This window comes from Alternaria alternata (genome assembly GCF_001642055.1).
Source record: "Alternaria alternata strain SRC1lrK2f unplaced genomic scaffold CC77scaffold_24, whole genome shotgun sequence".
Taxonomy (NCBI): Eukaryota; Fungi; Ascomycota; class Dothideomycetes; order Pleosporales; family Pleosporaceae; genus Alternaria; species Alternaria alternata.
The window spans coordinates 124,293-145,047 of record NW_017306213.1 but is presented as its reverse complement, the minus strand read 5'-3'; the positions used below and the strand labels follow the sequence as shown (position 1 = coordinate 145,047).

Sequence of the window (20,755 nt, the reverse complement as noted above, 5' to 3'; positions counted from 1 at the left end):
CCCAAAGACTTTCGAGTACCTGGGCGATGTTATCTCCTGGCAGTATGGTATTGTAATTGACTGTTGTGCTGTCATTGCTTCCTATTAATTACTGTTTCGCCTGAAGGGATGAATTTGTAGTCCTCCTGTGTACCGTCCGGCCAGTCTGAGACTGAAAGACCGATGGCTGGGACAATATTCGCTAGCTACTCAAAGTGTTTAGGTGTCGTCTTTTTCATCAGCTACCATATGAAGAGAACGAGAGAGGACAGTTATCGCGTTTCCTCGTCATCGCTTCCGCATTGGTGGTGCAGCAGGAACCGTGATGCCGCTAAGGCAGGCAAGAAGGAGGTTTTTTAACAAGGAAAGCGACAACGATGCGAGTGCGGACACGAGTGGGGAAAATACGTGATGGAGACAATCACATAATGTAGTGCCTTGACGGATATTGTCGTCGCCGTGTCTCGAATAGGGTGCGGTGGAAGGAGTCTATCGCAATGTCACCTTTTGCTTGGAGAGACATCATTGAGCTTCTGCTGCTGCTCAGGTTCGGTGAGCAAGCCCATATAAGAAAGAGCTCGTGTTTACAAAGTTGTGTCTTCCTAAGGTCGTGTAGCCAAAGATACCTAGGTACTCTAAGGGTATGTGCCGCTATGTGGTTGTTGAAGTTGTAACACAAAAGCGTGTGTATGACTTCGAGTAGGGTCTAGTGTATAGGATATATGGTGGAAAAATCGAGTTCCTTCCTATCAGGGTGCTTTCGTGATGTCGAAGGGTCATCTACACGTAGCAAGGATTCCTGGTTCAACTCAAGACGGCGGTGTAGCAATGAGTTGCCGTCGCCATTTTCGAGGCCGCGCCTAGCTTCGCAATTGCATCTTCGTTGCAACAGCTGCTTCTGTGTAGAAATTGCATCGCAGGCTTTGTGTATTTGTGTTTATCGGGATGTCATGCAATGTAGCGCTTGTGGCGTCGTACAGCCGTGCCGCTTCCAACACTGCTGCACCTGCAGCTATTGCATACGCAACCCAAGCAGTATCGAAAAAGGATGGCTTCCAATATGCTGCTTGTAGCGGTGTGTGTGTGTACGTGTGTCTACAGAGCAATGGATAGAGAACAACAAAGACGGCGCTTGTTGTCGTGTTTTGCCACGCCAGAAAAGTTGATGGGATGGCTGACCGAATGCGGCGTCACTCGGCACAAGCCTCGTGACTGGCGGTATCAATATACCGCCCGCAGCGCCCGCAAAGCTGCAGCAATAGCTCAACTATAGCTCCAACACGACATGAGCGTTGAGAGGTCTTTATGTGAGATATAGATAACATGGATACCTGCAGAAGCAACAATAAATCCTAATATAACGAAGCTCTAGAGCTTCCCATTGCGCAATACAGACGGCAAGCTGTCAAGCACCCATGTCAACCCATTAGCGCTAGTCAGTGGCCCACTGCGAGATGCTCTGTCGTGCCTTCGTCTACCTAAACCCCACCACCACTGCCAATCCACACGCAATACCCGACAGAGCCATATACACGACCGTCCTTCGCTTCCCTCGCCTCCTCAGCAGACACGGCGACATCCTTGGCGGCACTCCAGTCTCCCGCGTTTCAACCACGCCATCACGTCTCCATACGCTCCTATCTCTCCGTCGGCGGCGACACGTCCGATAGCGACCACGACGATCCCCGTGACGGCCTCCGCGAGCCAGCAGACGACGTGTGTACCGACTGGCGACATGCACAATAACTAGGCCTATCGTCTTCTCCCGCGTCATTCCTGCTCCGCCGAGCTCGCGCTTTGGTCCCGAGGTCTCAGGTCCCGGATCACCACCACTAACGTTTCCGCGAGCCACTTCACTCGGCAAGTGAACCGAACAAGCTTTTTGAGACCCATCCTCGCACGCATCACCGACACTCGAAAGAACATCCACGCCCTCCGTCACGCCCGCGCAACATGGCCTCCAACGCTGCAGGCCCCAGCGCTGACGGCGTGGCCACGACAGTGCACACCGAAGCCACAGACCCGTATGCCACCATGGGACAGTTCTCCTTCGCGCCAGCAACCAAGACGACCGTAGTCACTACCACATACACGACCACGACCACGTTCCCGCCCTTGTGTGTAAACGCCCCCGGCAGCCTCAGCGAGCGAGACCCCAAGGACTACCCGCTGGCCCACGTCCAGGCTCCCGAGTCAATACGCAAGTTCTACTTTGAATCCGGAGGCGAACTGGCTTGCTTTGAGGAAGCAGACGCTGCCTCTGAGAAGGTGCGAGAGGTACGCTTTTCCCTCACGCCAGGGATATGCCTGCAGCTGAGGCCTTTCACGTTGCAGCCGCCATGCCCCCCAGCTAACACTTTGATTGCAGCAGAAAACACTCCGCCAGAACCTACGATCCGCAAACGGCACCCTCAAGAAGGTCGAGTCCTACGACGGCCCGCCAGTCTTCGCGACACCCAGCCGCTCGACGCGTCCAAAGCCACGCGCTCCTCACCAAGGCCTCCGTTCAGTCTCTGGTCGTCGGAAACGGGATAATGCAGACGATTCGCCGCCACCGTCAATCACAAAAGCCGTTGAGCTGCTCGGTACACATCGCCAGAGCAAGAAGCCTAGGTTAGAGCACGACAAGGACGCTCGCATGGCCTCCCGTCCCACATCGAATGAGATGGAGGATCCACACCTCGCTACGCCCGACACAGACATGGCCGGCCTCGGCTCGTCCAAACTCCCAAAACTCCGCAATAACCATCTACACAGCTCCAAGCCCAGAGCTACGTCACAGCAGATCGGACCGAACCAAACGCCGCCTCGATGGCGGCTCCAGGAATCCAGTGCTCGCTCATCACACTCTAGAGGCAGCCTCTCTGACGACCGAGAGCCGACCCCCGAGCCCTCTTTCCCCACGGGTGTATTCGACGGCCCAGGCGTAGCTGCTACACCCCCAATTGCTGAGTCCGATTTGGAGCCAGGTGGACCTTTCGCCGAAGACGCATCTTTTACGCCCTCACGACTCACTCCCCTTGATACAACTTCGGCGCAAGATGTAAGCTTGCCCAGTCCCAGCCTGTCGCCCATCACGGCTGCCGCAAACCTCGCGCAACAAACGAATGGTGGAGCGTCCTTCTCAAGCACAGAAATGGACTCGGATGTGAATGATGTGTCAGGATTTGACCTGTCACAGGGCACTTCAAGCAGCTCGCACATGGGAGACTTTTCACTTTTCCCTGGTTCCCAACACCGCGACAATGGTGACGGTTCCAATACGCAACTGCCTACTCCTTCTGTCATGGATATACCGAATATGCTCAACTCATTCGATGCTCTGCCAGAGCAGATGAAGTCGTACGTCTTGTACCAGATGCTGCGGAGATGCAAAAAGCCGACCCTACACTTCGTTGCGGATGTCGTCAACCCTGCCCTTAAGAGGGACTTCATCGCCTCGCTTCCTACCGAACTTAGCCTTGAGATCATCAGTTATCTGGATGTCAAGAGCATGTGCAGCGCAGCACAAGTGTCCAAGTACTGGCGGAAACTCACCGATACCCATGAGTCCGCGTGGAAAGATCTCTTAGACAAAGATGGATACAAGCTGCCGCATGGCGAGCTGGAGCGTGCTGTGCAAGAAGGCTGGGGCTGGCAATATCCCCATTCCACTGACAGCTACGAGCGCGACCTGCGAGCTCAATCAGTAACCTCGAGGTCAGACAGCGAAACCATCTCAGGCTTCTCCACTTCTAGCCTGTCTAGCGGCCTCCAAGATCAGGAGGGTGCAGTGACACGATCCTCGTCCACACGTCAGAAGAGGAAGGCTACAAGTAAGCATAGCAGCAGCAGTGGCAAAAAGGCTCGCAAGAGTCGTACCTCCACAAGGACACAGGTTGCCCTCTACTCGCAACCTGCAGATTATCAAGAGGGCCCGCATGCTTTTGCTAAGAGAGCAGAAGCCGCCATCTCTGATCCCAACGTTGGCTTGCCCGGCCTTCGTGCTATGCATCTTTTCAAATCTCTGTACCAAAGACATCACCTCATCCGCAAAAGCTGGATGGCGGTAGACACAAAACCAAAGCACATTGCTTTCCGCGCACATCAGCGCCACGTAGTGACATGTCTGCAATTCGACACAGACAAGATCCTGACTGGTAGTGACGATACTAACATCAATGTTTACGACACCAAGACAGGAGCGCTACGAAGCCGCCTCGAGGGCCATGAGGGTGGCGTGTGGGCTCTTCAGTATGAGGGAAACACACTTGTATCCGGCTCGACTGATCGCTCAGTGCGAGTATGGGACATCGAAAACGGAAAGTGCACACACGTGTTCCAGGGCCATACATCCACCGTCCGGTGCTTAGTGATCCTCAAGCCAACTCAGATTGGTGAGACCCTTGACGGGCAGCCGATCATGATGCCGAAGGAGGAGCTCATCATCACTGGCTCACGAGACTCCACCCTCCGTGTTTGGAAGCTTCCCAAGCCAGGCGACCGGGGCATCATGCAGACTGCAGCGGCATCCAACGATCACGACAACCCGTACTTTATCCGCGCTCTAACTGGGCACCATCATTCAGTACGTGCAATCGCTGCACACGGCGACACGCTCGTCAGTGGTAGTTACGACTGTACAGTTCGAGTGTGGAAAATCTCGACTGGAGAAGTTCTGCAACGTCTCCAAGGCCACTCGCAGAAGGTGTATAGCGTCGTCCTTGACCACGCGCGCAACCGTTGCATCAGTGGTTCGATGGATAACATGGTCAAGGTCTGGTCTCTGGAAACAGGTGCCTGTATCTTCACCCTTGAAGGTCATACCTCACTTGTTGGTCTTCTCGACTTGAGCCATGAGCGTTTGGTGTCGGCTGCTGCTGATTCAACCCTCCGAATCTGGGATCCGGAGAACGGACAATGCAAGAGCCGACTCTGTGCTCACACAGGTGCCATTACCTGCTTCCAGCATGATGGCCAGAAGGTCATCTCTGGCTCTGACCGAACACTCAAGATGTGGAACGTGAAGACGGGCGAGTTCGTTAAGGACTTGCTCACAGATCTGAGCGGTGTTTGGCAGGTCAAGTTCAACGAGCGTCGCTGCGTTGCTGCTGTTCAGCGAAACAGCATGACATACATTGAGGTAAGCAATTAACAGCGAAAAGGAGCCCGTCTCCTCTAAGCTGCGCCCCACCTTCAGTAAAGGCTTTCGTCGGGGCTCTTGCTAACAATACATCAGGTTCTTGACTTCGGTGCCTCGCGCGACGGCGTTCCCGCTGATCAACGAGGACGACGTATTGTCGTCAATGCTAGAGGCCACGAGATCGAAGACGTCTCTGAAGGCGAATTAATCGACGTCGAGGCTTAGGCCTCCTCACTCTTCCGTTCAACACAGCGAAATACACGACTACACAAACACACCCAGCATACCTTTGGAACCGGCGCGAATGTTTCCCCACATGTTCAAAAGCGATACCCATCACGCGCGTTTTGGCGAATGACTTCACGACACGGCACCCGAATCCTGTTCGTTCGGGTGGCATTATGAACTGCTCTTATTAGCCTGGCTCTGTCCATTACCGTACACCTAGGTGTAGGAACAGCAGGTGTGCTAGGATACGATGTTTCTTACATTTGCATAGCTATGGCGTTTACAATATCCGGGGCTGCATCAGTAAGCGTCTACGGACCACAACTACTATGAAGAAGTAGATACATAATTTTATTCACAAATTCTTTTTAATGTTTGACTTGTGCCCTTGTTACGAAGGTGTGCGCGTCTAGACTAAGCCAGCGCTAGTGAAAGCGGGATGTGACGCGCTTGCCCCACACTGCCGCGGCTCAGGTCGCAAACACGTCCAGTTCACATTAACATTCATAAGTTCGCATACATTGTCCGACACTGGCTGGAAATGCGGACTTCTTCAAACAACACCTGATGCCGGCGTACTTCTTCCACATTACCTTGGAGCTTTATCCCTCGCGCTCACCACCGGACAAAACGTTTACCCCTCCGCCGCGAACCGACATCTTCTCGAGACTTCCGGCCCATCGCCGAGCATCGTGGGGCTCTCCCCCTCCGCCATCACGCGCCTATAATAGCTTCACAAAGCCCATAGCCTCTAGTAGTGAAACCGGCCAAGCTACTGCTTCTCGCGATCGCCAATCTACTGCCCGTCGATTCAGCCAGCGCACGCGACCATCGTTCTCCGACCACCACGATAGTCCCGTACCGGTCGTCAAACCTCCGAAGAGGCCGGGACACAGACGAACACAGAGCTTTGCGCACAGAGACTGGCGTTTCGACACCATATCTATACTCAGCATCGACATGAACCCGACCAGCACTGAGCTTGATCGAACTCGCGCCAACCACCTCAAGCACCCCTCACACGCGCCAAACACCGGCGGTCTCGCGACAAAGGGCAAGTTCATACCCTCGGAACCGAAGAACACAGAGGTTGGCTGGGGTGTGGTACATCTCTACCGCGATGGACAGGAAACACCAGGGCTGTACGACGAGGTGGATGGAGCGAGCAAGGAATTCAATGAGGAAGACTGCACCACCCTGTGCATACTAGCAGTCCCCTCATATATGACACCATCCGACTTCTTGGGCTTCATGGGCGAGCAGACCAGAGAGGAGGTTTCCCACTTCAGACTTATCCGGACAAGCAGAGCGAACAAGTACATGGTGTTGATGAAGTTTCGGGAAGCCGAGAGAGCTAGAGCGTGGAGAAAAGAATGGGACGGCAAGGCCTTCAACAGTATGGAGGTAAGAGAACGTATCGCTGCAGTCAAGGAGCGATAGCTAACATCGATAGCCTGAGTATTGTCACGTCGTGTTCGTCAAGTCGATCAATTTTCAGAGCGGCGACTCGAACCGCGATCCTACCTCATATCCCGATATTACGAACGATCCGTTTGCGCCCGCACCGACCGAACAACCTACTGCACCTCTCCCGCCAGCTGGCAACGTCTCTTCGCCAGTTGAGGGCCCACCAATCGCTACTTCCCTCACCGCAAAACCGCACGCTCCACCTACGCCTGCTTTGGTAGAGTTACCCACCTGCCCAGTCTGCCTCGAACGCATGGACGAAACAACAGGGCTTTTGACGATTCTCTGCCAGCATGTCTTTCACTGCGCTTGCCTTGAGAAGTGGCGAGGCTCAGGCTGTCCAGTCTGCCGCTACACACAAAATGATGCCTTTGCCTTGAACCGTGGCGCTGATGGCGAGAGCCCGGATAATGAGTGTAGCGTCTGCGGATCCACACAAAATCTTTGGATCTGTCTGATCTGCGGCAACATAGGGTGTGGTCGCTACGACTCGGCGCACGCATTCGCACACTATGAGGCAACGAGTCATACCTATGCCATGGATGTGGTAACGCAACACGTCTGGGATTATGCAGGTGATGGCTACGTCCATCGACTCATACAGAACAAAGCAGACGGCAAGCTCGTCGACATGCCAGCCTCTAACCAGTCCTTCAGTGCACCCGGCATGACAGGCTACTCCAACGACACCGTACCACGCGAGAAGCTGGATAACATGGGTATGGAGTACGCGTACCTACTTACCTCGCAACTCGAATCTCAACGCGCATATTTTGAAGAACAGCTTGAGCGTGCAGTCGACAAAGCGGCAAAAGCAGCTTCCACCGCTGACGAAGCAAGCCGTTCTGTTGCTTCATTGTCTCAGAAACTCGACAAGCTATCCACTGAGCACGAAGAAGCAACAGCCACCATCGCCTCTCTCACAAAGGAATCCGCTCGCAACGCTCAGAAAGCAGCGTCAGCATCCGACCTCGCTCGCAAACTCACCAAGCAGTACAAGGAAGAGCAGATTGTGAACGAGTCTCTTATGGAACGCATCAAACACTTGGAAAAGAAGGCCGAAGAAGCGGAGAACAGAGTCAAGGAGCTTGATGCGCAGAAAGCGGACCTTGAGGAGCAGAACCGCGATTTGAGCTTCTTCATCTCAGGCCAGGAGAAGTTGAAGGAGATGCAGGCGAATGAAGTCATGGGGCTGCAAGAGGGTGAAGTCGAGGGCGGAACGGTGGAAGTCGCCGAGAAGAAGGGCCGAAGAAAAGGCAAGAAGAAGGCTTGAAGTTTGTCAAGCACACGATGTAGATGGAGTTATGATTTAGCGGCATGCACTGGATTGACGGAGTTGGTTGTGAAACTTGTCAGATACCCCACATAGAATATTCATAGTCCTGCGTAGGGCTTTTGTATCACATTTACCAATATATGATAAACAATCATCACCACACGTCATCACGAGAAGATAATAGTGAAGATAGACCACTAGATTCGCAATGCGCAAGGACTACCCAAACACCACAGTCCAACATTATACGCCCCATAAAGATGCATCCAAGAAAACAAAAAAACAAAACAGGGCTCCAAAACTAGTATATACACAAGTTTCATGTATCTGTGTCCGAAAGGGAGAGAGAGTAAAAACACAACGTCGTCCCAGGGAACCAGCCGTGTCGGTCGTCAAGTCATGTCATGCTAAAGTCGTGAATAAGGTAGGGATTTTGGACTCGACCATAGGTAGATCCAAAGAGAGCGTGGTGGAAAACGAAGGATTGACCGGTGTGAATGCATGGACGTGAGATGGAGAGGTGATGAACGCCGATATGTATCCGTTTTGCGCCGTTGGAAAAATCAATGCAGTGGTTGTTTGTAGATGCGTAGTGGGTGAGGTGGTATCCAAGTGGGTAGATAGTCGAGAGCATTCAAAGCGGTAACAGATGATGGGTAGCCATGTCGAATAGTGATCCGACAGTTTAGATCCAATCGTCATCCACGATACTCTTGCTGCCGATCGCAATCTCCCTCTCAAAGCCCAATCCGAGACCAAGGCCGACATCCATCTTAGGTGGTGCCTGGAGTTGTGGCGGAGGCTCGGTCTTCTTCTTGGGGCTTTGCTTGGCTGGGCTCACGTTGCCGTCAGAGCCCATACGCACAGTCTTGACGTCCCAATCGTCTTCAAGTGCAGCGCCGATCCAGACCTTGACGCTGTCGTGAACAGCGCCATAGTACTTGGGGTTGCAGGCGCGGAGGTGACCCATCAGCTTCTCGAAGCCGGAGACTTTGAGTTCCTGGCGGAATTCGTTACGTGCTGAGCGGGTGGGGAGTGAAGCTATGATGCCGTTGAGGAGATCAATGTGTGTGGCGAGGTAGTTGGTCGCATCCCATTCTACACCACCAACGTAGGGAGCTGCGGGCACAATGGCGCGTTGACCGGGGAAGTGAGTCTTAGCGTAAGACCTGTCTCCTGTCGGCTTGGGTGGAACAGGGATGACGTTGAGGTGATGGATGAAGATCCAGAAAACCTCCTTGGTGACGTTGGACATCTCTTTGCACCATACTTGGTAGGGTCGTGGTTGGTGCATCTGTAGAATGAACGGAACAGTGGATGCCTGCTTCTCCTTGACTGGATCCTTGAGATACTTCATCAACTCGGTAGCGCGAGTCTCCAGTTCAGCCTCTGGTGCCATGGAGATGTGAGCGAAGATGATCTCGATAATGAGTTCACGCGTAGTAAACTCGCTCGGACCTTTGTGCTCTTCGTCGAAAAGCATAGCCAGCAAGGCTGGGTACAGTGTCGATGAGATCTCGTTAAGCTGCTTGAGAGCGGTAGCAGTCGTGCAGAGTCCCTTGAGACAGCGGAGGAGTTCGTGAAGAAGAGTGTCTTCGTGGTCTTCGCGCCACTCAACCTCCATGATCCGGTGGAGGAGTGCGACTAGCTCAGTCATACCACCGTCCTGGATGAAGTTGTCAACCCAGTCGACAGTTTCGTTACGGATCAACAAGCGGAGTTTGTGCAGCTTGCCGACCTCGACGTTCTGTGGCTTGGGGGTCTTCTTCATGTAGGAGATGAACTCGTCGGCCTTGACAGATTTGGCTCCGTTGGACACAGATCGGTCAGAAGCGTTAGACCTCAGAGATCTCATAGAGGGAGATTTGGGGATAGGAGCTGGCTTTGACGACGTCTTTCGTTCGCCCAACTCGCCGCCCTTCTGCTTCTTTGTAGGAGAGTCACTCCTGTTGAAGGTAAAGGTTCGGCTCCTTGGACGCTCACGCTTAGTTGAGTTTGCTGACTTGTCTTGCGCCTCATCCTCTGCATCTTCAACAGCAGATCCGTGTCGAGACTTGGATGACTTCTGTGGTACCTGCTTGGTGTTCTCTCCAATGGAAGAATGTGCAGAGTTTGTCTTCGAGGTTTGTGGAATGTCAAGCTTGTGCATTCGAACAAAGTCGGCCTTGACCTCTAGCTTCAGTGTCCGCATCTGCGCACGCTGGTGGGCGGGGATATTTCGGGATTCCTGATGTTGTTAGTAGAGGGATCAGCTAGATATCGAGAGAGCACTTACCAGAACCTCCTCGAACTCGGCGTCTACCACCTTAGGATCAGGTTTGGCAGAAGCCGGGGCACTCTCAGCTTGCTTGGACTTTCCGTTAAAGGCAGCGACGGCGGCCATGACTCGGTTCTGCTTCTTTGTAGGACTTGGCGGAGGTGCCATATCCTTGAGGCTGTAGTCCTTGCTGCCAGTGTCGGTACTCGCTCTACTGAGTATGGGTCTCGGCGGCTTGGTAGGAGAGCTCTCTCTGGTGCGTCCCTCGTTGCCCTTGGTGTCGGACAGAGGAACACGCTCGTTGCTCCGCTTGCGCGAGAAGGTCTCGAGTAACGATGCCGTGGAAGTCGACTTGGGAACAAACATGGACTTGGGTCGCTCCTTCTGGGTAGGTCGGAGCGAGGGCTGGCCAGTCTCGAAGAAGTTGCGCTGTTTGGTGGGCGAGTAGTCTTGCGGTGTGTAGAGGGCGATCTCGTCCTCGACGCTCCGGCGCTGGTCGTTCAGAGGGACTTTGCTCGTGGTGGTGACTTCCTGCTGGGAGCTGAACTCGGCCCAAATGGGAGTGCGCGGTGGGGCCTGTGCATAGGAGGTGCGGGGTGGTGTGGTGTTTTCCTTGTCTCTGCTCTCCTTGACGGGTGACTTGTCTCTCCTGCCCTTGCCGAACATGGCAGCCAGATTGGTCGACGACTTCGTCTTCTTGGGCTTCTCGCCTGCCTCAATCTCCTCCTGCGCTCGCCGCGCGTCGAACGATTTCTTGTGAGCGGACTTGTCCTCCTTCTTCGCCAGTGACCGCAGCGATACGGAGCTGAGCGTCTTCTTGTGCAGGCTCTTCTTGGGGCTCGATTTGGCGTCCTGCGACTTGCGAGGCGACGGCGGGTTGAGGGGGTCGTTCTCTGTCTGGTTGGCCGCGCGCAATTGGCTATGGGGGTGGTCTGGCGGTAGCAAGGGCGCCTGGAAGTTGGAGACAGGCATGTATGGCGGGTTGGATATCTGAGCGGTGTGCAGCGCAGCGCCCTCGGTCGGCGAACGCCTGTGGCCTTTATTTACAATAATAGACTTGAGCACTGCAGAGGATTTGTTGCGTCGGTGCCCTGCAGCGGGTGGTGCGGCCATGTCCGGCGTCGACATGATGCTGCTCCAGAAAAAAAGATAATTGTGGAAGCGTGTACTGAGGCCGGGGCCGGGAAGAGAAGGCTTGAAACGTGAATTGTCTATAGCAGAAGGATGGCGGACATATTAGAGGAAGGCGATGATGAGGCAGGTCGACCGTCCGTTTGCGGATACCCATAAACATGCGGGCGATCGTCCCAGCAACCACGCGTGCTAGCATGTGGGGTGCACGCCAATGCATGCCACCGTGACGCGCTAACTTCTATCGACGGCCATATTCATGCGCTTATAGTTTGCATCCGTCATAATCGTCGTCAGGCATGGAAACCTGGAGGAACCGTTTGCCCATGGCTGTTCTGCTGCTAGGGTGCCGACAAAACGTCTCTCCACACACGAACTTCATCTCCCCAATCACACCGCATCCTGCATGTTCGCGGTCGCAAACCTCTGGCCCAAGTCTCTGGCACATCATTTTATTGTGTTTTGGTGTCTGTGTTGCTCACATGATGGAAGAAGCTAGCATCTGGCCTCGGGAGGATTGACCGCCCACAACAACGCGACATAACAAAGCGAGAGCCATCCGTGTTGTTATGCAGAGGAAGCCTATCGCGCACTGACGTCGAGTGTTTTTCACAATACGGCAAGCGATGCCGAAGTATAGAAGCGAAGGATGTATATTGTGTTGTGAAAACCATTATACAACGCTCACTACCTAGGTAGTATGTATCGAGCAGCCAAACTTTCCCCAAATAACAAGACACGATGCCACCCATCTCCCTGCGTATGCTACCACACACCCGGGCCACTCCCATGGCCTATTCGCTCCGTATCTCCCCTCAAAGAGAGTTCGCCAAGCCCCTCACGGTCCTCCTTCGCCTCTCCATCTCCCCAATCCTAACTAGTCCTCTCATGATGCTCGTTCCCTGGTCTCCGCATCCAGCCGTGCCAACACAGATTCCCTTGCTTTGATCTCCACAGTCACAGATGTTGGGCATGCAAGCCATACCAACGGGGCATTCACTTGAGAGCCTGCATTGGGTAATAGCAGGGTCCGTACAGTCAGTTCCGTCCTTGTTGTAGCAGACACCAGCGCCTTCCGTGGTTGTTGCACAGCGACATATCGTGGTCCCGTTGCCGGAACCGCACAGACGGTCGAACGCGCAAGTGGAATCACAAGGGAAGGACGCGCAGACTCCGTTGAAACATCCTTTATTCGCAGCGCAGGCATTGTTGCAGCGACCACAGTGAAGAACGTCGGTTTTGAGGTCGTGGCAGCCGCCGTCACAAAGTGCAACGCCATCACCTCCGCAGGTGGGTGGGCTGGGTGTTGCGCTCGTCGTGGACGTAGTCGATGATGTACCAGTGGATGAAGAGACCGTTGTAGTGCCAAATGATGAAGAAGAAAATGAGGGTAAGGAGGTTGATGACTCTGTGCTGCTGGTCGAGGATGAAGCACTGCTGCTAGCCGACGTGCTCGAACCACTGGAAGTCGATGTCATGCTAGTAGATGATGACAGCGATGACGATGAGTCTGTACTACTTGCTGTGGACGACGAGATACTACTAAACGACGAACTCGAATCGCTTGACGTCGGAATTATACTGCTTGACGATTCGGATCCAGTGCTACTAGTGGAAGTTGTCGGGATGCTTCTGGATGAGCCCAATGAAGTGCTTGTGGATGAGACACTTGAACTGCTAAGCGAGGCAGACGATGTGCTACTACTAGAGCTTTCGGAAGAAGTACGGCTGCTCATAGAGCTTGAAGTGTCGGATGAGCTCGAAGAAGAGCTGCTGGAAAGACTCTCGGAAGAAGTAACGGAGGACAATGAGCTCGTTGGTGTGGCACTTGATGAAGAACTGGAAGAGCTCAGCGTGTTGCTTGTGATAGGGTTTTCGTCTAAAGTAGTCGACGAGCTGCTTGATGCTGTGGATGAGGTACCCGAAGTAGTAGGCAGTTCGATAATCGACGAGCTACCAGAGCTGGAAGACGCTGTAGTTGGCGCTGTCGAGGCAGAGGTTGAAGAGCTGGAAGAGCTAAAAGTAGTTGGTGTGCTCGATGAGCTGCTAGATTCAGTCGGCGAGGATGAAAAGCCTCCCGTACTAGACGATGAAGTGGTTGGGCTCGAAGAAGAGCTACCCGTGCTAACCGATGATGTAGCCGAGCTTGAAGAAGAACTACCTGTACTTGTGGATGACAATGTGCTCGAGATCACGCTACTAGTGACACTGCTAGATAATGAAGAAGATGTATGTGTGCTTGATGAGGTCGGAGAGTTGGCTGAAGATGAAGGAGTAAACACTGGGCACGACGTGCTAGTCGTCGAGATACTGGTAATGGTTGTGGTCGCGGTATTGGTCACAGTCTGTGATATATGATCAGCCTGCACACTGTCTCATTCAGCAAACGACTTACAGTTCCGAGATAGGTGACTATAGCTGTAGTGATGTTCGCACACCTACATGCGGATGAGTATGCTTGTGAGTTACAGTCTTGTGTGGCGTAGGAAGGCTGAGAACCAAAGACCGTCGTTGTAGACCAATCAGTGGGCTGAACTTGTCGAATCCATAGTTTGTTATCTTCCGATGATGTTGGGAGCGCTATGAGACTCGTAGCGGTGGGTGTCAATGTCGGAGAGCACGGTGTCGTCGTGGTAGAGGTTGTTCGAGTAATGACCGTAAGGGTGGTGCTTTATCTAATTGTCAGAGAATTCATGTAGCTTTTGTGGGCTACAAACATCGGGTTCCAGATGACGCTTGTAGTGAGGAAGTCTTGACAGTCCTGTCCAGCTTGAATCATACGAGGTAATCCGCCGTCACGCCAGACTGCGCGATAACAGTCATTCTGGGAGCATTCTTGCCTAGTATCGAGAACTGCTGCCAAAACTACAGAAAGGCTGATCAACGTAGCGAAAGTAGAGAACTTCATTTTGACTTTGCAACAAGTGTAGGTCGTTCTGGGTTGATGAGCACACCTATCATTCAAGGGGCTAGAGCAGCTTTTATAAGTCGCTGTCGTCATCGAAGGGACTAGTTACAAACATACTGAGCCCAAGGCTCCGCTATCCATTTTCATGTCGCTTCTTGCCCTCGCTACGGCAAAGTGAGTAGTATCGGTGGCGCCTGTGTAAAACATGACAGTGAACATCATGCTCAAGCGAAGGTCCCTGGCTTAGAAACTAGGGTACTGTCAGTGTCTCAAAAAGGCGTTTTAGTGTCCATGAGGTCGTAGTCGTCGTTGCGACATCAGCGATATGTCAGTAGTAGTAGGTCATGTGGGGACAAGCGATGGGTACTGCAATGTTCTGCCTCGCCCAATATGTCCCATCATGCAGTAAGGTTTAACCCTCCTGACCTTGGTTGTGTATAAACTTGTTGGAAATGAAGTAGTGTGCTGGCACAGCAGATCGCCATTGATTCGCATTTCCAGTGGCTAGACAGCGATCCGGTCCTTTACTCGACGATCAGCGTCCATAGCTTACGCAGGTACGATACTGTCAAGGAGCCGTTCCATGACAGGCTAGAGAGAGCTCAGCCACTCCAAGCGATCCTCAAACCTCGCCCTAAAAGCCCGTTCTAGAGTGTATGTCTCAACACTTGTGATGGCCGAAACTCCTAAGCAGCGACACGAGCAGTGAGACTGTGGAGTACCTTACATGACCGTAGCTTCTCAACTAAACCTTTGTCCTTTTTCGTAATACGAAGCTTCATGTAAACGCTACGGGCCTTAGTCTGAAGGAGCGCATTTCCTCAAAATGGGCCTTGTAAGTAGTCACCAGTATTTGGCATTGATCGGCATTGATTTTCCCCAGTTATCGTCCTCACATATCCTCAAGTCTTGTAGAATCTGCGAAATGCGCGTAGTGGAGAGTCGATGTCTGATGACGGGCGTTTTCACTAGGATGGACCGTGTCGTACTAGCTGTCTAGGCGTCTGCATTCAACACTTAGACCGTAGGCTTTACGCCACCAACTTGTAGGTGCGACAAGCTTACGCAGTTGTGGAACATGCCCGTTTACCGAGACAGAATGAGACCGTTGGTGATGTGAGGGGTAACAAGAATGTGAAGTTGGTATTCGTCTTTTTGATTGCGTATCGCTGGTGTTCCACATTCTTGACCTCTTCTTTCCTTAGCATGATTCGCTTTTCTTGCTCAAGAAATGGTTCCCGATGCACACATGTCAAATGTGGCAGGAGAATAACTACAGGTCGATTACGTCGGCCATCTAACACATTGCCGGTTTGTCTCAAGAGAAAGTCCTTGAGTTGAGCTTCAGGCTGGCGGGAGAAAGTTGGCATATAGCATCCCCTGAACCAAGCAATATATGATACCACCTTGAATATACCATCTTGTCTTCTGCGATTCTTTTTCTGTACGAATTGTGCTTTGCGAGTCTGCCAACCACGTAGCCACAACAAGATACCACATCGGATAACCGGAAGCGATTCGGTTTACAATCTGGACATGGAAACTGGTAACGGCCGTTACAGCCAGTATTAGCTGTGGTAGGGCTAATTCCGGTAGCTTGCATATCGCGGAGGTTCCATCCCTGGGTTTGGTTGTTCCACTAGTCCGGGGTACGGGGCGCCCATGTAACGGGTGCTGGACGCCGCTGCGGAGAATGGTAACACTCGATGTAAGAAGCAGCCATAAAACAGGGGCCGCTAGTAAAAACAAGGGCAGGTTTGATAGAGTCCAGTAGCGGAAGAGTCCTACGTTCCTGGAAGAGGTCAGACTAGGAACATGCTGTGTGGGGATTACTCACCAATAGTAGCTCTGTACCCACGAGTAAATGCTTGGGAAGCTCTTGTCACACCACGGCCTGGTTCCAGAGCCTTGCTCTCGGTCACAGAATTCCGCATATGCCAGAACCTGCGGCCCAACGAATGCCAACGCTATAAGACTGCCAGCCACACATGTGACGGTAATCCTTCGCAAATCACGCATACTTAACTGCGCAGAAAGAACCAAAGGCATGTACCTTGCAACATCGTATAAGAGAATGACGCCACTCAGTAGGCCATTACTCCGCATGAGTGTTGCTGCAGCAAAACAAAGGCCAGAGCCAAGTTTCTGGAGATCCTCTTGGATTGAAGACATTCCTGTTCCAACTGAAGCTCGAGATTGAGCGTAGAAGAGCATCCCCACAAAATTCAGCAGTGAAAACATGGCTTCCGCATAAGGTGCACACATGAACAGAGATGCTGGTGTCAGAATATGCAAGACAGCGGCGATGAATGGGATGATCTGTCGCCGTTGTGGTTCCAGAACCAAGGTCAAAAGGCGATACAGCACTAGCACAGAGAGAAGGTGGCAGACGCTAGAAAGGATGATTCCGGCCAGGACATAGTAGTGCAGGGAGGCCTGTGTATTACCAGCCATGACTAGGAGATATCAGTGCCGAGCCAAAGAACTGGGCCACCGTTGCTCACATTGACCGGTTAGTCTCAGAAGATACGAATACGCCCCGCTGAAGGCCCACGCTTGCTCGTGGAACAGACCCCGCTCAGCTGCTTTCACAAAGTACAGTGCATCCCAACGAAGTAGGTTGAGAGCGAGACGCTCATGTCGAGCGAAAAGGGTGAATTCATGGTGCCGTCGATAGTACGTGTCGAACAATATGAGCGCGGAGGTGTCATAGCCAGGACCTGGACAGAACGCTGCAAGCAAGAGAAGCAATGCTTTCCACAGACAGAAGATGGTGATCAGTTGCGTGATCCGTCCCTTGCCACTAAGGCCAAACGTGTTCATTGTCATGGAATTGAGGTTGTCGTGGTTGATGGTCGAAAACCAAGTGCCACGCTCCGATTGGGCCAGCACTAGCGCCGGCGAAACCTTGTTCCACACCCGCACGCACTCGCCTATCTGGATTTCGGTCGCGACAACTTTTGCGCCCGCTTTCGAACGTTTCGTCAAGTCCATCGTCGCCAATCTCACCCTTCGTCGACCGCCGCCAACACACCAGGTAAGCGCATATCTTCGCCATGAATGCTCGGTAGCATATCAATCGCATGTCTCTTTACGAGCATGTTGCATACAAATGATGGCTAGAGTGCAGAGCGGCTGAAAAGCCCTCTCGCTCTTACGAGATTCAGACCTATAGTGAATGAACATTCGCTAATGGTTTCTGTTCTCTATGACAGCCTCGACAATGCCTCCCAAAGGATCCGGAAAGAAGCCTGCGGCTTTCCCCCAGGCCACCTCTAAGGCCTCTGCCGCCAAGAAGCAAAAGGTCTGCCCATTCTACACGATTTTGCATGCAAGCGCTAACAAGCAACAGAACCCTCTCATCGAGAAGCGTCCTCGCAACTATGGCATCGGTCAGGACATCCAGCCCCAGCGCAACGTCGGCCGCATGGTCCGATGGCCGTAAGCAACCCCCAACCCAACCGTACTCTGCAGATACTGACAACGCGTAGCGCTTACGTCCGCCTTCAGCGCCAGAAGAAGATCCTCAACATGCGCTTGAAGGTCCCACCGGCGATTGCCCAGTTCCAGCACGTTGCCGACCGTAACCTTGCCACCCAGGCTTTCAAGATCCTCAACAAGTACCGTCCCGAGACCAAGGCCGAGAAGAAGGAGCGTCTCACCAAGGAGGCTACCGCCGTCTCTGAGGGCAAGAAGAAGGAGGATGTCAGCAAGAAGCCCTACGTCGCCAAGTACGGTCTCAACCACGTTGTTGGCCTCATCGAGAACAAGAAGGCTTCCCTCGTCCTGATCGCCAACGACGTCGACCCCATCGAGCTCGTTGTCTACCTCCCTGCTCTCTGCAGGAAGATGGGTAAGTGCTAGGAATGCGCAAACTTCATATGGCACATCAACTGACATTCATTAGGTGTCCCTTACGTCATTGTCAAGGGCAAGGCCCGTCTCGGTACGGTCGTCCACCAGAAGACCGCCGCTGTTCTCGCCCTCACCGAGGTCCGCTCCGAGGACAAGAACGAGCTCCAGAAGCTCGTCACCGCTGTCAACGACGGCTACCTCGAGTCACACCACAAGGACGCTGCCCGTCACTGGGGAGGTGGTATCATGGGTGCCAAGGCCAACGCCCGCATGGAGAAGCGCAGGAAGGCTGTTGAGAGCGCTATCAAGATCTAAGCAGGTCCTGAGGTGCTTTGAATATTTCATGATGACTTTACGGCGTGTCTCTTACCTCTGCATATAGTCGGTTCACAATACCAACGGAGTTTAGGAGGGTTAAAAGCGGTCGGCAAACGACTGCATTGACTGGAATCAATCACGATAACGCACGCCATTCGCATATTTTGTTTGCTTGTGATGCTCGAATTCTTATGATACATCTTTCGTTTTTGTAGAATATGGTCGATTCTCTCGGCACCGCCTCTAGATGCATTCGCATGAGTCCAGGTATTCGAGGCCTGGTACCAACTCCAGTGATGGATGCGACGACCCTTTCTAAAAGTTCTCGATCCTCGTGCCGATATTGCGCTCATCCGCTATTCGGACAAGATCTCCACCCACTACAACATCCGTGAGGCCCAGTCCAACGCTCTTGTATATCACATTACCCTTGACCAACCACTCAATCAGACTCTTGTGCGCCTTGTCCTCGCTCTCACGATGCTTCTCCTTCTCTTTACTACCGCCTTTGCTCGCCTTCTTCTTTTCGTTTTTGTTCATCTCGCATTCACCCAATTCCACACCACCCACATCCAGCCCCTCAGCCTCTATACCCTTGCCAGCCATACATTCTCTCCTTCTCCTCTCCGCATCCCGCTTCAACATGACCAGCTCGCCTATCTCGACGACTTGTTCCGGACCCAAACCTGCTTGCACAATCTCTCCAGCTTCCTTTAGGCATCTGTCCACGCTGTCCACCACTATCGCGCCTCCTTGTTGCGCATGTTTGTGGAAATGTCGGTGGCCGTGCTCAGGTGCTACGTTTTGTTTGATTATATCTGAGTGGAGTTCTGTGCTGTGAGGGGAGAGGGAACCAATGGCTGCTATGTAGCGACCTTTCTTTCTGCCTTCGGGATTTGTGAGGATGGCTGCGGGGAACAGAGGTGTTGGAGATTGTGTGCATAGGAAAATGCAGCTTGAGGACCGTAGAGTGGCATGGAGGAGACGTGGATACTCGCCGTGTCCTGGGGTGAGTATCTGTATCTTGGGGCGAGGTAGATATTGATGTAGGTCTTGTTGTCCTTCGTTCGCCCCTTCTCCTGCTGCCTTCCGATATGTTGGAACGTAGGATGGATCTGGATTGAAGTTCGATGGCGGCGCTTCATGTGGGTTATATAGTCTCTCCAGTAGCTGGTGCACGCGCTCGAAGTCTCGGTTTATGATATTGAGGTGGTGGACGTCGTCGCCTCGGAGAAGGAGCGCGAGCCGTATGTGCCAGTAGGCTTGCTTTCCTGCTCCAAACACTACCACATCATGCACGTTTGCTCGCTTCTTAAAGAGCATTGTGCTTGCGAGGGCGGTGCGGAAAGCTGTCATCTCTGACGAGTTCAACAAAGCCCGAGGGTTACCAGAACGGTCAAAGAGAGTTAGACTGGCATTTGATGGAGAAGTCTGGAATGCAGAAAGAGAGGTTGATCTCGATGCGGTGGTTGCCGAACTCTTGCTTGCTGGTGTTGACGAATGGGAGAGTGCGAGGGAGTCCATCGACGAAGTAACAGAGGCCGTATCTGAAGAACTCGACTCCAGTCGCGTTGTTATCCTGACACCAAGACCATCGTTGCTGCAAGGGTCAGTCAATACAATCATTCTGCGTTCATAGCTGCTAGAAGCGACATACCTGCTTGCCGGCGTGACAGTCATTAATCCACCATCTTTGCTCTTTAGGCTTGTCCCTGCAGACTGGAAACTTTCACAACACCCATTGTTATCGTCTTCTTCGGTACTGGTAGAGTAGTGGTGCAGCGCATCCGCAAGATTCTGCTGCAGATCGAGAATGTCTTGCTTCGTGAGTTGCAGTAAAAGGGTACGCACGTCCGAATCGGAAAGCACGGTCAATGGCATTGTAGAGCGGTTAATATAGAGATTGCTGGGAAAAGAGTGTAATTTATCCGTGTAGTGCAGCAGTATATTCGCTGTTGGTAGAGTCGTCGAGATGTGATGTCAGCGCAGGTACGCTTAAGCTTCCCAAGTGGGGGAGGGGCAGTGCAGCTTTAAACATCAGGGGCGAAGTTCGGGTCGCGACTGAGTAAGCACGTTAAGAAACAAAGTTCGTTGAGTAAGCAAGACTATCTAGAAGATGCTAATTCCGCTAGACGCCATGGATGCAGAGCCTCTTCATATCGCTCGTTGTCATAACCTGTCCGATCTATCTTATAATACATGCATGCTGTTTAT

General features: G+C 52.7%; 7 protein-coding genes across 7 annotated transcripts; 4 read left to right on the top strand and 3 right to left on the bottom strand.

The window, feature by feature from the left end:
- Positions 1-1,932: 1,932 nt before the first annotated feature.
- CC77DRAFT_946104 (WD repeat-containing protein pop1) lies at positions 1,933-5,326 on the top strand (the record flags this gene model as incomplete). Its single annotated transcript, XM_018535060.1, has 3 exons — positions 1,933-2,256; positions 2,348-5,101; positions 5,198-5,326. 3 exons carry the CDS (start codon positions 1,933-1,935, stop codon positions 5,324-5,326), a joined length of 3,207 nt encoding a protein of 1,068 aa, XP_018381111.1.
- A 483-nt stretch (positions 5,327-5,809) lies between these two features.
- On the top strand, positions 5,810-8,228 carry CC77DRAFT_972529 (RING-10 protein). The gene is made up of 2 exons (XM_018535860.1): positions 5,810-6,733; positions 6,783-8,228. Exons 1-2 carry the CDS (start codon positions 5,897-5,899, stop codon positions 8,067-8,069), a joined length of 2,124 nt encoding a protein of 707 aa, XP_018381110.1. The 5' UTR covers positions 5,810-5,896; the 3' UTR covers positions 8,070-8,228.
- A 442-nt stretch (positions 8,229-8,670) lies between these two features.
- CC77DRAFT_432084 (hypothetical protein) lies at positions 8,671-10,303 on the bottom strand. Its single transcript, XM_018531654.1, has one exon. It carries the CDS (start codon positions 10,261-10,263, stop codon positions 8,758-8,760), a length of 1,506 nt encoding a protein of 501 aa, XP_018381109.1. The 5' UTR covers positions 10,264-10,303; the 3' UTR covers positions 8,671-8,757.
- Positions 10,304-12,201: 1,898 nt separating this feature from the next.
- On the top strand, positions 12,202-13,818 carry CC77DRAFT_1098844 (hypothetical protein; the record flags this gene model as incomplete). Its single annotated transcript, XM_018529966.1, has 2 exons — positions 12,202-12,381; positions 12,715-13,818. 2 exons carry the CDS (start codon positions 12,202-12,204, stop codon positions 13,816-13,818), a joined length of 1,284 nt encoding a protein of 427 aa, XP_018381108.1.
- A 1,894-nt stretch (positions 13,819-15,712) lies between these two features.
- CC77DRAFT_946023 (GPI mannosyltransferase 2) lies at positions 15,713-17,191 on the bottom strand (the record flags this gene model as incomplete). The annotated part of the gene is made up of 3 exons (XM_018535055.1): positions 15,713-16,160; positions 16,206-16,824; positions 16,873-17,191. 3 exons carry the CDS (start codon positions 17,189-17,191, stop codon positions 15,713-15,715), a joined length of 1,386 nt encoding a protein of 461 aa, XP_018381107.1.
- A 165-nt stretch (positions 17,192-17,356) lies between these two features.
- CC77DRAFT_1024619 (L30e-like protein) lies at positions 17,357-18,701 on the top strand. The gene is made up of 5 exons (XM_018525909.1): positions 17,357-17,405; positions 17,584-17,672; positions 17,721-17,809; positions 17,860-18,221; positions 18,276-18,701. The coding sequence occupies exons 2-5, from the start codon at positions 17,592-17,594 to the stop codon at positions 18,536-18,538; spliced, it is 795 nt and encodes a 264-aa protein (XP_018381106.1). The 5' UTR covers positions 17,357-17,405; positions 17,584-17,591; the 3' UTR covers positions 18,539-18,701.
- Positions 18,702-18,831: 130 nt separating this feature from the next.
- Positions 18,832-20,422, bottom strand: CC77DRAFT_998581 (hypothetical protein; the record flags this gene model as incomplete). Its single annotated transcript, XM_018536537.1, has 2 exons — positions 18,832-20,141; positions 20,199-20,422. The coding sequence occupies 2 exons, from the start codon at positions 20,420-20,422 to the stop codon at positions 18,857-18,859; spliced, it is 1,509 nt and encodes a 502-aa protein (XP_018381105.1). The 3' UTR covers positions 18,832-18,856.
- Positions 20,423-20,755: the final 333 nt, after the last annotated feature.

Coding starts and splice junctions, on each gene's coding strand:
- CC77DRAFT_432084 (XM_018531654.1), bottom strand. CDS start 10,263: ATGCGGACACTGAAGCTAGAGGTCAAGGCCGACTTTGTTCGAATGCAC.
- CC77DRAFT_1024619 (XM_018525909.1), top strand. CDS start 17,592: ATGCCTCCCAAAGGATCCGGAAAGAAGCCTGCGGCTTTCCCCCAGGCC. Junction 17,673..17,720: donor CTGCCGCCAAGAAGCAAAAG/GTCTGCCCATTC, acceptor AACAAGCAACAG/AACCCTCTCATCGAGAAGCG. Junction 18,222..18,275: donor TGCTCTCTGCAGGAAGATGG/GTAAGTGCTAGG, acceptor GACATTCATTAG/GTGTCCCTTACGTCATTGTC.
- CC77DRAFT_972529 (XM_018535860.1), top strand. CDS start 5,897: ATGCCGGCGTACTTCTTCCACATTACCTTGGAGCTTTATCCCTCGCGC. Junction 6,734..6,782: donor AGGCCTTCAACAGTATGGAG/GTAAGAGAACGT, acceptor TAACATCGATAG/CCTGAGTATTGTCACGTCGT.